At 37.2% G+C, this 15,006-nt stretch overlaps 1 protein-coding gene across 6 annotated transcripts in view; it reads left to right on the forward strand.

The window, feature by feature from the left end:
- The window catches only part of ORC3 (origin recognition complex subunit 3), a 70,816-nt gene that overhangs the window by 25,733 nt on the left and 30,077 nt on the right, over positions 1-15,006 (forward strand). For all 6 annotated transcript variants that reach the window (XM_030859470.2, XM_030859468.2, XM_060283999.1 and 3 more), the window contains 2 exons: positions 6,831-6,947; positions 7,820-7,899. In XM_030859470.2, the coding sequence (XP_030715330.1) occupies positions 6,831-6,947; positions 7,820-7,899 (197 nt within the window). The remainder of the gene's footprint in view (positions 1-6,830; positions 6,948-7,819; positions 7,900-15,006) is intronic.

Here is a 15,006-nt window from a genome sequence, read left to right on the forward strand (position 1 = left end):
AGGCTACCTGGTAAATTCAAAAGACAGAAGATATCTCTGAAAAAAATCAATCAATATGTCTGTTGATTTTTCTGGTTTAGAGCAAAAGTATCTTTGACTATTCTTATAATGCTTTTCTTTTTCTCTTTTTATAGTTTTGTTTTAAAATACATGATAATTTTATGTATATTTTTGTATAATAAAAAAAAATTAAAAGAAACTCCATATGATAATCAGTAATATGGTACTGCACGATACAGGGGAAGATCCTGATCTTGACCTCAGAAATCTTGCGTTTGAACTCTAGCTGCTCCTCGATGTGTACTTAAGGAAATCAGTTACCCTATTTAAGCGTCAATTTCCTTATCTCTGAAATTGGATGATAATTTCTTAGTATGATTTCCTCATAGGATTAGTGATAATCAAAGCCTGTTCAGCAAGTGAGAGTGAGTTAAAAACAAATAGAACAATAAAACTTATAAATGTAAATCATATTGTTACTTATTTTTCACTGTAATAAAAATTAAGATCAATATAAATATACTGTTTTATATATTCTATAACATACATACTATATATAATACTCTGTTATACGGTCATATAGATTATATAGTTATATAGACTTACCGACTGTTAGAATTGATCATTTTGTACCCATTTCTACGTTCATATTTCTAAGACATAGACCTCATCGTGTTATTGAGAGAAATTTATACTCTTTATATCAAGATTGTCTCTGCCCTAAAAGTCTAGTTTGCTTTCTACTCTGATAAACTAAATGAGTGATTCTCAGACCTTAGCATACATCAGAATCACTTGGAGGACTTGTTAAAACAGAGATATCTGGGCTCCATCCCCAGAGTTTCTGATTTTGTAGTCTTGTGCTGGGCCCCAGGAATTTGCATTTTAGCAAGGTCCCAGATAATGCTGATGCTGCTGGTCTGGAGACCATTCTTTAAGAACCACTGAATTAGACTCACTCCCTAGAAGGAAACATTATTTATTGTTTCCCTTACCCTGTTTTCTTAAGTGTAGAACTAAGCTACTAAATTTCAACCTAAACAAATTATTCATCTCAATTATCCTCTGACTGGAATCAAGATGTAAAAAAAACCCCAAAAAGACAAAAAAACTTCAACTCCCTTAAAATTATGGACCCTTAGTTTCATAGATACTGCTTTGAAATTGTGTACCAGCTTTGTATTTCGTAAACTTAAGGAATGAATTTTTTTAATGCACTTGTAAGTTTAAAAATTTAGCTAACCCAATCATGTACATTTGTAGAAGATTCACTGAGAAGTTCAAACAAAGGTGGGACCTTAGAATCTTTACTCGTTCATCATACAGCTGATGAAAGAGTAAAGATTCTGTGCATTTTCTCATTTCTGAGTAGTCTGTCCTTGAACAGTTGTACAGTGCAGCTGGGTACAATGGCCAGAACGTGTACTCTGATAATCAACAATCAAGTTCTTCTAAGTTTAAGCAGAATAAGCTTGCTCAAGCTCCCATTAATTCAAACTTCTGATAGTCAGTAGCTTTCAAAACCTTCAGTAGAAGTTTAACCAAATAATCTTTAAAGTTCTTTTTGGCTCTAGAATGCTAAGATTGTATTTACTTGTTCATTAAACAGATTAATAATATTTTTTTCTGACTGCTTAAATCATTCAGATTCCTCATTAAAATTTCATTTTAGTGCATAAGTTTAATTGAAATTAAATTTGGTAAAATATTATGGTAAACAGCTGTAGGTTTTAAGTGAAAAAGGAATAGTGACTAGATATATTTTTACCATGTTTTTGCCCCATAGTATTGCTTTAGTAATCAAGCTTTCTTTTTTTTTAACTTAAATCTTTAATTTATGAAACTATATTTCATGAGAAATTGAGCTGTCAAAAGTGCCTTAAACAGGACTTTCAAATTCACCATAATTACAGAGATACAATTTTTACTCTTGCTTGTGCCTGAAATTTTGTTTCAAGTCAGGTGTTAAGGAGAGCTTTGAAGATTTTGGCGTCATATCACATTTGCATAACTGTTATCATTATCCTATAATAAAAAAAAACCCTAGTTCTTGAAATACTGGAAAGATTTTTTTTTTGGCTGTGCCAGGTCTTAGTTGCAGCATGCGGGATCTTTTAGTTGTGGCATGTGGGATCTAGTTCCCCGACCAGGGGTGAACCTGGGCCCCCTGCATTGGGAGCGTGGAGTCTTAACCACTGGACCACCAGGGAAGTCCCTGGAAAGATTTTTAATAGTGAAAAATTCTCTTCCTTTCCATGAGCAAATGTTTTGCGTTGGTGGGGGGAGAATATTAACAGCTTTTCCCAATTAGTGGTTTTATGCATTGTCCCAATACCATATCTAAGATTAGGCCCATTTTAATCTTGTGCTCTCTATACCGACCACATGCTATATTACTAGTAATGAACTGCTATTCATGTTGGTCCTGTCTTGCCAAGAAATTACATTATCCTCAGTATATTTAATGAGTGACTAATTCCAAGTACTTCATCTAAGAAAATCAATTTATGTATTTTTATTCAAATCTTACTTAAAATTATGTGGCATGTTCTCAGGCCTTAAAGGGTTAAACTTCATGGTATGTAGAAAACTTAGATTCAGTCTCTTGCAGGTGACAGTTGAAGTTTTATTATTCTGACTTTTAATGTTTCATGCCACTATGCCTATGTGCCCAACTAGATTTTAACTCCATTGAGAGTGGGAAGTAAGAGAATGTCTTAGAGTTGTAATATATTACTATTACAAAGATAATCTGATTGAGCATGCTGATTTTACAAGTGAGGAACTGCAGCCAAGAGAAAGGAAGTGAAATATCTGAAATCACAGAGCAAGTTAGTGGTAGGGCAAGAACTTCTGGTCACCATTTAGCATGCTTATCATGTGTTTGTTGCAGACCGGCCTTTCACGTTTGCCCATGCCTCTTCTTTCTGTTTCTTTTGGCAGAAGGAAGGGGGAAATCTATTAATAATAGATTTATTAAAAATAAAAGGAAAAGAGAAGGAAAAAAGAAAACCACTGCAAACAAACTACCAAACGTGATCAAACAAGCTAGGCGTTAGCCTGGTAGTGTGTGAGGAATTGACACTTTAAATCCAAACCCTTCATCACGTGCTTCTGATGTAAATGCTGGGGTAGGAGTATGCAGGACAAAAGCCTGAGACAGATGAGAGGACTGGCACTCAGGCCACTCACGAGCTGGGAGAAAACGGTGGTTTGCTGTTCTGTAGGTAGCTGCCATGTGATCTGGGAAACACTGTCAGCCAAAATTTCTCTCTAATGAGAAAAATAACACTTAGTTCTATCAAGATGATAAATAAGAAAATGCTGTGTTCTTGGACAGCTGATGCGTTTTCATCCAGAAATTCAATATGTTTGTTTTACCAGCTTTTCATGATCTGAAAGGAATAAATTGCAGAAATTTAGTCACTTTTACATACTTCCGTATAATCTTCTTGAGATCACTCTTCACCCCATGCATACCATTCTAGACACGAAAGTGATAAATACTGTGGAAATAAGAGAAATAAATGCAGAAACTAAGCATCATGGCAAATGTAATTCTACTCAAGTTTTCTTTATCTATATATATATATATATTTAAGTTTTACATAGTCATTGGCTTCTCCAAAAAAAAGTAACTGGATCAGTAATGATAGAGGCCTTGTCATGTAAGTAAACAATAATACATGAATGATTTTTGAATGAATGACATAATTGAAGTGATTGGAGATGGCTGATTTAAAAGGGTGTATTACACGTTGACTGGCAACTGACAGCCTGCTATAAATGTGATTTTTTAGGTCCATAGTGGTTTTTGTTTTTAATCTGAGGCAACATTTACAAACTGAGATATTTTACATCACAAATTCAGACTTTTGTCTTCTTTTGAAAAATTAGTTAAGTCTGGCCCACACCCAGCAAGACAAAAGCGGTTGCTTTTATTTAGGAGAGAGACTGCGTGTTGGCCTCCATTCATTCACGCCCTTCCTCATTTAACAAGTATTTTTTGAGTGACTACTGTATGCCAGGTATTAATCTAGTACAGGACTGAACAAAACAGTCAAAACCCCCTGCCTTCGTGGAGCTTATCTGTTACCAAGATGAGTAGGTAAAATATCTATGTTAGTGATAATTGCTAAGGTGAAAACAGTGAAAGGAAGGGAATATGGACGGTGTGCATGGGGAGTGGGATTGAAATTTTAAATAAGAGCCTCACCAAGAAGGTGACTTTAATAAAGGGTACTTGTAGAGCTTGCCACGCAGGAATCTGTAGGAAGAGAGTCCCAAGCAGAGCAACAGTAAGTGCAAAAGACCTGAGGTTGGAGCATGTCTGGAACGTTTGAGGAAGAGCAAGGAGGTTGTTTCTGTTCTGTTTTTCTTACAGCACACTGTTCCTGTATCTGTTTCAAAGGTCAGTAGAGACCAAGAGGTCTTCATTTTTCAAGAACAGAAGAAAACATATCTCTTTGGGAAATAATAAATATTTCTAGGCAGTGTATCTCTGTTGAAAAGGACCACCCTAAACACAACTATGAAATAAAACAGTGGCAGCTGTGACTACGTTACAGAAAGGATGCCCGAGGAAAACTTTAATGCTTGGAAAACAGGAGTACTGTTTCAACAGGCTTTGCTTTTGCATGAGCATACTGTGATGCTGCTGCAATGTGTTTATTAAGTGGGAAATTTTCTCATACATTAAAACCAGACTTAAGTTTATGAAAAAGTGTTCCTAAAGTGCATCAGGATTGTTGCCCTGCCTAGATAAAGGCATTTGCAGATAGATATCTCAGCAAGACAAAGAACTTAGAGAACAGGTTACGTGAAAAAGTTAAATTAGTCATTTGTGATGTTTTCTGCTGCAGCTGATAAGCACACAGATATAAGTAACAGTGGAATCTTTCTTATATGGAGATTAGGTTCTAAAGTCAGCACATAAAGCAAAGATTTGGGATGGTCAAAATTATTCTTGAAAATCTCTTAGAAAGGTATCACAGATCTTCTCTCAATTAAGTCCCATGTAGCCGGTTTTATTTCCAATGTTGGAATCAGAACTCCATTTCCTCACATGAACTAGTCTGCCATATTATAGGAACAAAACCAAACAAAATGTTTTTTAAATGCTAGCATTCCACTCAGCACAGGGATGTGATCCACATTCCGGGAGAAAACATGTCCGTATCCCTCCTCTCACACTTATTCTAGGGCATATAGTTCCTTGAGCGTGTAACATTGCCCATACTGTGTCAGGTATTTCTTTTCTCTCCACATACAAGTAAATTCAGTGAAGATGGCATTCATTTCTACTGTATCACCTAGTTATTTGTATTTACAGTTACTCCACAAAGCAAAAGTAGTAGGTAGTGCATGAAGCAGCAAGAAGTATGATTATTATTCAGTAATAGATTCCTTTTTCTCCAGAATATTGCCCCTGTTTAAAAGCTGTTTAATCACACATCAAGGCAAACAGTTAGTGGCTTTATGCAGTCTCTGTCATAGCTTACAGTGAAAATAGAATTAAAGTATACCTTGCCAGTGGTGGTTAAAATACCCTTTGTTATGATAGGAGACCTAGATTTTTGAAATTCCAACTAACTCGGATACTGGTGGGAAAACATTTTGATACTAAAATCTTTTCTTTCATTTGCCCTATGCTTTCAGGTAATGGTCCATAGATCGCTGACCAAGGAATTGATTTCTGAGTTAGAGTTTAGGAAAATATATCAGATTTGTTGGTTTATATATGTTGGATTTGCTTGAATTTATTGATATCTGAGGTATTATTTTCTGCATGGTTGACCACTGAAAATAATGGGTATCTGCAAGATATTACTGAAAAAAAAGACAGCCCAGTAGTTAAAGTCCTTTATTTGACTTCTCATTGGAGAAAAAAATTTGAAGACCATGCCACAGATCATAATCCTCTTAAGAAAATGTTACAGAAATAAGCAGTGATAAAAGTATTTGAGGCCTGAAAAATGCTTGATAGGATGTAGTGTTTTAAAATCATTTCTAAACCATTTCAGAAGGTTCTAGAAAACATAATCACTTCCAGCCACCCCCCGCCCCCAAGAAAAACCTTTTGAAACTGATTTGTGAGCCCAGTCATCCCATAGGTTTCTTAAGACACTATCTCCCATATCATACTTGTTGGATTCTAAATTATAAAGCTTGTTGGCTTCACATTGCTCTTTTTCACTTTTTTTTCCCCTTATTTGGTAAAGTGACTAAACCAGTATTGGAGATTCCCAGCAAAAAGCAGGAGTTTACACCTGCAGTATTTCTTCTACAGTCTCTCCTTCCCTTTCAAACACAACTTTACCAGGACTTTAAGAAAAGCATACATACATCTTAAGCGGAACCTCAGCAACCGTTAATTACATTGGTAGTGGGCGCTCTGGTGATCTCCTCACCCTTCTGATGCCAGTGAGGTAGAGGGTGATGGGCATACCTTGCTGTGGTACACACCAGGTGACTAGCATGGGCAGGCATCCCGCGGGCGCTCTTTTGCACACTTGTATTTTGGGGGCCAAGTTATTGTGGCAGTGCTGTAGATAGGAGGAAATTAAATTACAATATTAATTTTGGTGTGTGTGAAATATCGCCAGACTTGACACTAAATACAAAATATCCAGCCTTTATCCTAGATTTTGTGTGCATTAAAAATTCTCAGGATTAAGGTTAATTTGCAATTCTGAATCTTCTCTCATCAGTTTTCTGGAAATTTTATATATATATACCCATGAATTAGATATTAGTATTTTATTCTTTTAATTGCTGGCTTACATATTTGTAATGTATTCTATGTTTTTTGTTTTTTGTTTTTTTTTTAGGAGGAAACACAGTCATTACTAGAAAACCTGCATGTTTACCATACAAATTACTTCCTGGTTTTGAGATGTCTTCATCAGTTCACCTCTTCTCTTCCCAAGTACCCACTGGGTCGACAGGTAACCAGAACTTACTCATTTGGAATCTACAAAGTAGGAATATTAGTGGGTTTTTGCTTTGAGTTTGGTAGCATTCAGGCATCAGAATTTGAAATGGATCCAAATCTTGCAGTGAGTACGCAATCTAAATCCATTCCAGCTGTATACTTTACTCGTTATTGAAACAGTATTTTTTGTCTGATGGCCACAACTAGAAACAGCCACATGAATCCAAGTGGTGTTGCTTTCTCTCCAATGTACATGTGCTAAGGCATTTAAACTTGTTTTCTTTAACATTTCTTTGTCACTTATACTGAGAGAGCTGATCCTCCACTTTAGTGAAATGGAAAAAGGAATCTGTTTGAGACCATTTAATGGTTAACCTTGCATTACGCCCAGAGCTAAAGGGAGGCAGTTTAAGAATTTGCTCCTTGCAAAATTATGCTCTGCTGGCCTTCGTGTCATAGCATAAACCTGTGAACCACCTGTCAAGTGAATGCAATGGAAGAATTCTGTATTCCTAAATCTTTGCATCCTTAACTCAAAAGGTTTAGAGAACAAATATAAATATGTAAGAATGACTTGTTTATAAGACATTTTCTGCCATTAAACCTTTTTAGTAATCACATCATCATTTTAATAATTTTCTTATTACAAAGTGACCGGTGATATCAGCCAATCCCAATATGGTCTCATTTTACTTTCATGTGAATGGTGTTTTATGTAAATGCCTGATCCATGTGATATATGCCAAGTCTGTTGTCATCTACAGAAAGTGGCTGTTTTTAATGACATTATTTTTTTTGACTTGACCATTTATGATTTTTCCAAATGTAGTGTGCAAACTTAGGAGATCACTTTTGATTCCTCACAAGTGTGCTGTTCACTTCCAGATCAGAGAGCTGTACTGCACGTGTTTAGAAAAGAACATACGGGATTCAGAGGAGTATGCATCGGCTTTGCAGCTGCTGAGGTAGTTTGTTTTTTTCCTTTTTTGTCTGCTCTAAGCCTGCCAATAAGTAACACCTGCCTCCAGAACTCTGCCTGCCAGGGAGTTTCATAAGTAGCCATGTTGTAGCTAATATTTGTACATGTCTTGAATTTATGTTTGTAGCTTATAGTGTTTTTAATGTAGCAACCATCCATTTCTTTGCTGGTTTTACCTTGTTTTTGAACTTTTGATTTTTTAAGTAAAATGAGTGTTTATTTAGTGAAATATTGACACTACACAGGGAGAACTTAGGTATGGATCATTTCTATCCAGCCAGCTTGCTGTCCTGGTAGGGAAGGTGGCCATGGAAAGCAAGCTCACATGGCCCTGACCTGGTTGGGCAGAGGAGCAGCGTCACTGGGTGAAATGCATCCTGTGAAGGAGGCCACGGCTGATGCCTTCTCCCACCTGAGCTGGCTCTATCCACATTAATTTAATATTGGCTAAGTCATAAATTATTTGTCTAGTATTATATGAATAAATAAGATATCTTGGTGTTATCAGATATCAAAGATCACTTACTATCCCTGACAAATCTACCTTTTAAAGTTATAATTATTTGTTTTCCTTGGCTTTACTTCTTATATGTATGGTGACTTCTTAGTCTTTCATAAAAATAATGACCACGTGGATAGTGAGATAAGGGAAATCAAGTGGAGTTAAGTTTCTGAACACAGTCTTATAATTTTCTTCAGTGGATATAAATGCTTATATGAAAATATCATAAAAAAGTCTGAGAACTGAATATTTATTAAGTCTTGGCTTCCCCTGGGCCCACAAGAAAAGAACAGATGGGCACAGTAGGAGGAAAATTCACATTAAAAGCACTTTAAGTCCGGAGACTTAATAATACAAATGTTAGTAATCTAGCAGGTGCAGTTTAAGATAGGAAACTAATTTTATGCTATCTGGAAAAATAACTCCTCATGGAAACTAGATTGCCACTGAAAAGCTATGTTTTATTTCATTTTTTTAAATGCCAGTAACAGATTTCTATGTATTTATATACTTCAACTGGAATGTTTCTGAGACTTCTTTTGTTTTCTATTCAAGTCAACATACTTATCTCAAACACCCAGTTGATTCTTGCTGGGTTTCCTCTTTAACCTTCGTGATTAGTAATTGCCTTCCTTTTCCAGTTGGGTATTTCCAAATTTGCAGATTTCTTTGTCAGAGAGGGACTTGTTCTTCTCCTTCTGCATCTCCCTGGCACTGGCAATCTTGGGGTTCAAGTCAGGGATCAAGAATGCCAGTTCCAAATTAGGGTAAGGAAATGTGAGCAATAATAGTAATGGTATGCACTATTGAACAGTAGTAACCAGGGTTTATGAAGGCTTGCTGTGTGCCACGCTGTGTTGGGCACTTTCAGTACATTTTCCTGAGTAGTACTGAGTCTAATACTCAGTGCACATTTGTGGCAGACACTGTTAGCCACACTTTACAGCTGAGGAATCTGAAGCATAGAGAGGGTTTAAGTGATTTGCCTGAGATCTCATAGTTGTTGATGGAACCAGGATTCTAATCCAGGTCTGACTTCAAAGCTGTTATACTTTCCACTGTTCTTTGCTAAGCTCTGAAATAGGGATGTGGGGATCTGAGTAAAGCAGAAGCAATGAACAGAAAGCAAAGTTTCAGTCATTTTGCTAAGCTGAGGTCAGAAACATAGGAATATTAAAAACACTAAGGATCAAATATACAATAGCTGCTACAGCAAGGGCAGGCAAGAGTCTGGGAACTACGAGAGAGAAAGGAATCTGGCATCCTCCAAACTGAAATTCTTCTTTTTCCCTTTGTACAGATTAGATGTGGAGAAAAAGTCAGGGACACTCATCAGTTTAGGCATTCTAAGTAGGAAATATCTGAATTTAGGAAACCAGACATTCTTGTCTTCTGTCGTCAAATAATTGAAGTCATAAGAGAAAATAAGGTTAAAATGATCACTGAATGTTACTTTGGAAAGAAAAACTAAGGTACTGTTAGAAACATAGTCTAGTAACATTTCCAATTTGAAATTTTTGTTAAGTACTTTAATGGCAATATTTCTCTTGAAAAATCCATTTTATCTGGTAACTGACATGTTTAAATAACCATAGATCTACTTGTTGAAACATTTTTTGACCATTAAAAAGTACTTAATTCCTAACATTTGTGTGGAACCACAAAAGACCCTGAAGAACCAAAACAGTTTTGAGGAAGAACACAGGTGGAGGCATCATGCTTCCTGATTTCAGACTACATTACAGAGCTATAGTAATCAAAACAGTATGATATTGGCATGAAAACAGACACATAGATGAATGGAGCAGAATAGAGAACCCAGAAGTAAACCCATGTTTACATGGGCAATTAATTTATGACAGAGGAGCCAAGAATATACGATGGGGAAAGGACAGTCTTCAATAAATGGTGTTGGGAAAACTGGACCACTATATTCCACCATACATAAAAATCAACTCAAAATGGATTAAAGACTTGAACATAGAGTTGAAATCATAAAACTAGAAGAAAACATAAGTGGTAAGGTCCTTGACATTGGTCTCGGCAGTGTTTTTTTGGCTTTGACACCAAAAGCAAAGGCAAAAAAAAGCAAAAGTAAACAAGTGGGACTACATCAAACTAAAAAGCTTCTGCACAGTTAAAGAAACCATCAACAAAATGAAAAGGCATCCTACAGAATGGGAGAAAATATTTGTAAATCATATATCTGATGAGGGGTTAATATCTAAATTATATAGAGAACTCACACAACACAATAGAAAAAAAAATCTGATGAAAAAATGAGCAGAGGATATGAATAGACATTTCTCCAAAGAGGACATACAGATGGCCAACAGGTACATGAAAAGGTGCTAAACATCATTAATCATCAAGGAAATGCAAATCAAAACCACAATAAGATATTGCCTGTCAGAATGGCTATCATCAAAAAGACAAGAAATAACAAGTGTTGGACTTCCCTGGTGGCGCAGTAGTTAAGAATCTGCCTGCCAATGCAGGGGACACGGGTTCAATCCCTGGTCCGGGAAGATCCCACATGCCACGGAGCAACTAAGCCCGTGCGCCATAGCTACTGAGCCTGCGCTCTAGGGTATGCGAGCCACAGCTACTGAGGCCACGTGCCACAACTACTGAAGCCCGCACGCCTAGAGCCCAAGCTCCGAAATGAGAAGCTATTGCAGTGAGAAGCCCGTGCACCACAACGAAGAGAAGCCCCCGCTCGCCACATCTAGAGAAAGCCAGTGCGCAGCAACGAAGACCCAACAACGAAGACCCAACGCAGCCAAAAATAAATAGATAAATAATTTTTTTTAAAACAAACAGAAAAACAAGTGTTGATGAGGGTGTGGAGAAAAGGGAACCCTTGTACCCAGTTGTTCAGAATGTAAATTGGTGCAGCCACCATGGAAGACAGTGTGGAGGTTCCTCAAAAAATTAAAAATAGAGCTACTTTATGACCCAGCAATCCCACTTCTGGGTATTTATCAGAAGGAAACAAAAGCACTAACTCAAAAGGATATCTGTACCCCTGTGTTTATTACAACATTGTTTACAATAGCCAAGACATGGAAGCAACCTAAGTGTCCATCAATGGATGAATGGATAAGGAAGATATGTGTGTGTGTGTGTATGTGTGTATTATTCAGAAATAAAAAGAAGGAAATCCTGCCATAACACTGAACTCATAGATACAGAGGACAGATTGGTGGTTGCCAGAGGTGGGGGGGTGGGCAAAATTGGTGGTGGTCAAAAGGTGCAGACTTCCAGTTGTAAAATAAAGAAACCTTGGGAATGTAATGTACAGCAGGGTGACTGTAGTCAATAATATTGTATCGTGTATTTGAGAGTTGCTAAGAGAGTAGATCTTAAAAGTTCTCATCAAAAGAAACAAAAATTGTAACTACATGAGTTGACAGATGTTAACTAGACTTATTGTGGTGATCATTTCACAAAATAAACATATATTGTATTGTATACCAGTAACTAATGTGTTATATGTCAGTTATATCTCAATTAAGAAATATTTACAAGGAACTTGTAATAATGTTGAAAAATGTCAAGTATTCATGAGTGGAAAAAGACCTATAGAATTTTATATTACAGTTATTTAAAAATGTAGGCAGCAGACACTGATGTGTGGAGAGCATGCATTTTTCTTTTTTTTAACTTTTTTCTTTTTTGGCTGCGTCAGGTCTTCATTGTGGCACGTGGGGATCTTTGTTGCGGCACACGGGCTCTTTCTGTTGCGGCGCGCAGGCTTCTCACTAGCTGTGGTGTGTGGGCTTTCTCTCTCTAGTTGTGGCGCACGGGTTCCAGGGTACTTGGGCTCTGTAGTTGTGGCGTGTGGGTTCCAGAGCGTGTGGGCTTTGTAGTTTGCCTCACGCAGGCTCTCTAGTTGAGGCACGTGGGCTCAGTAGTTGTGGCACGTGGGCTCAGTTGCACCATGGCATGAGAGCATGCATTTATAATATGTCATAATCTGACATGAGTACAAGGGTCCTGCATGTCTTCCATAACCTTTGCTCTCTCAGTCAACTCTTGGAGCATGAAGACCACATTCTTTTATAGGATATGAGTTGGTTAATTTTCACTCAACTGCATGTCATTATATAAGGGTATATTTAAGTTAAAACACCATTTGGGGACAGAACGTGGTAAAAATTACGCTGAGCATTGAGCTGGGAGAGTGGCTTTTCCTCATCAGGCATGAAAGACATTAAGAGGAAACATTGATCTGTTTTCTATTGGAGAAAATTTCTAGACAGCCACCTAAAAATCCAACACTAGACAGAGAATTTTTAAAATTTGAAAAACCATGCTTCAGTAATAAGGTTTTATGGGTTGACAGAAATCATAAAGTCCTCAACTTATAGGCCCATGAGAGCTCAGCTGGACTGAAGCACACTGCCCTCTGCCAGCAGTACCAGTGGAGCGCCACAGCAATGATTCTTAGATTGGGGGTAATGAAAAGTGTGCCCCTCTTCTTAGGAGAATTTACTGTGCCCCCCACCCTGTCAACTGAATATCCCTCATCTAGAGTTATCCCATTGTTTTTCCCCAATAAGGAAACCAAAGCCAGAACCGTTGAGTGACTTTTCTGCAGTTGGCAGAGCTGGAATTTAAGTCCGAATCTTCAAACAAAGTTCAGTCAGTTTTTCAGCCCTATTCCAATTATTCGAGAGGTAGTATAAAAAGAAATTTATATGGGTTTGTGGCCAGTAGTCCATGATAAGAACATACCCAAAATTTTATTTTATTATTTTTATTTATTTTTGTTTTGTTTTGTTTTGTTTTTGCGGTATGAGGGCCTCTCACTGTTGTGGCCTCTCCCGTTGTGGAGCACAGGCTCCGGACGTGCAGGCTCAGCGGCCATGGCTCACGGGCCCCCACTGTGCCACCAGGGAAGCCCCCCAAATTTTAAAATGAGCCAGCAGAGCAAGCTTCTGTGGCCTCAGACCCCCTCCCATCTTGACACTAGTCATCTTGGCACAGTGTGCAGGCATGTATATGAAAGGAGCCACAGTGTCTAGTCTGCTTATCCCAAGAGCAACGTTATGAGCTTGCCATAGAAACACATTTGTAAATTGAAGTTGAGTGATAGCTGAGGGAATTTACTTTAGGCTGAAAGAGATTATTCTAATTCCTGAATAAGGCTTTTGAGTTAAACAGTAATATATTAGCAGGTCAGCTCAGCTTTCATTGAGTTAAAAAAACATGACTCAAGTAATAATATTAACATTTGATCACTTTAGCTTAGTTCAAAGAGGCTAGAGATTTAGAGTCTAAATAATGCATTGTTTCTTGACTTTGCAGATCAAATTTTGATGATATTTAAAGATCTTGTTATGAAAAATGACACAGCTCCACAGTATATGAGGTGCTTCCTAAATAGCAATAATCTAACTTTTGATGATCAAGATTTATCCATGTGGAAGCTATGTGAGACTGCACCACTAAAATATGATTTCTTTTAGAACAGGGATTGCTAATCCTGAATTTGCATCATATCAGGCCCTCCACAATTTTCTGTGTGCTGGTGGTAAAATCAAACAGCTGAATTGTTGAAGCTCATTTTAAAGCAGAAGATGCTGAGTGGCACTGTTTTTGGAGTAATGGTTTTCAGGCTTTAGTGTACATAAGAATCGGTCGAGGTATTAAATGTATAGATTTCTACCCTCTCCACAAAGATTCTGATCTGACTGCTGGGCGCTTGGGTGTGGTGGTCAGCAGGAATCTGCATTTAAGAAGCACTTCACCACATTTGGACAGGTGGTCTAGGGACCACACTTTGAGAAACGCTGTTCTAGAAAATAAAGGGGAATAAAAAAGGGGTACAAAATTGAGGGAAAAAAATGAAGCCATCAAAGAAAAAGAAGCTGGATGGCTTTAGGCAGTTGATCTCAAATTAGTTCCAAAACTAGACTAAGGTATTCCACTGCTAATAGTGAACAATGGTTTTTATCTCAATAAACAGAAACAAGATCTGCATTTGTATTTTGTTTTTCTTTATTAAAAATTTAGTGTGTACTGCCACTTTTTTGCTAGTAAAATGAACAGGTAGCTAAGAAATATTAATTTAAAAAAATCAGAAATTGCTGATCAAACTGAATTTGACAACTTTATTTCTTCTGAACTCAGGATTGTACTTGTAGTACATCAATAAAATAGGTATATATTTTATGTTTCTAAAGTTGTCTCTAACCATATGGTAGAGTTAACTTGATTCATTTTGACATACTAAAAAGAGCATGGTGTTCCACAAAGGGCCCCGTGACTTTCAGGTGCTCCCCTACATGAGCCAATTTGAAAATAGAGAAATTATTCTTCACATTAGGTCATGAAATTCTTTTTCAGTGCATGGCCATTGCCTTGTTCATCCATTAAAAAAAATGTTTTTTTAATACTTGATAACGTGGAGTCACTGACTGATGACAAAGATGACACAGTGTGGGGTCCTTACCCACACTGAATTTTGGCCAAGTGGGAGATTAAGGTGGATAAGTAGACAGGCAGGTAGAACACAGTAATAAGTGCTGCGCTGGGTGAGGTCTAGGGCACTAAGGAACTAATAGACTGGACAGTTAACCTCTG

The sequence above is a fragment of the Globicephala melas genome, chromosome 14 (assembly GCF_963455315.2).
Source record: "Globicephala melas chromosome 14, mGloMel1.2, whole genome shotgun sequence".
Classification (NCBI taxonomy): domain Eukaryota; kingdom Metazoa; phylum Chordata; class Mammalia; order Artiodactyla; family Delphinidae; genus Globicephala; species Globicephala melas.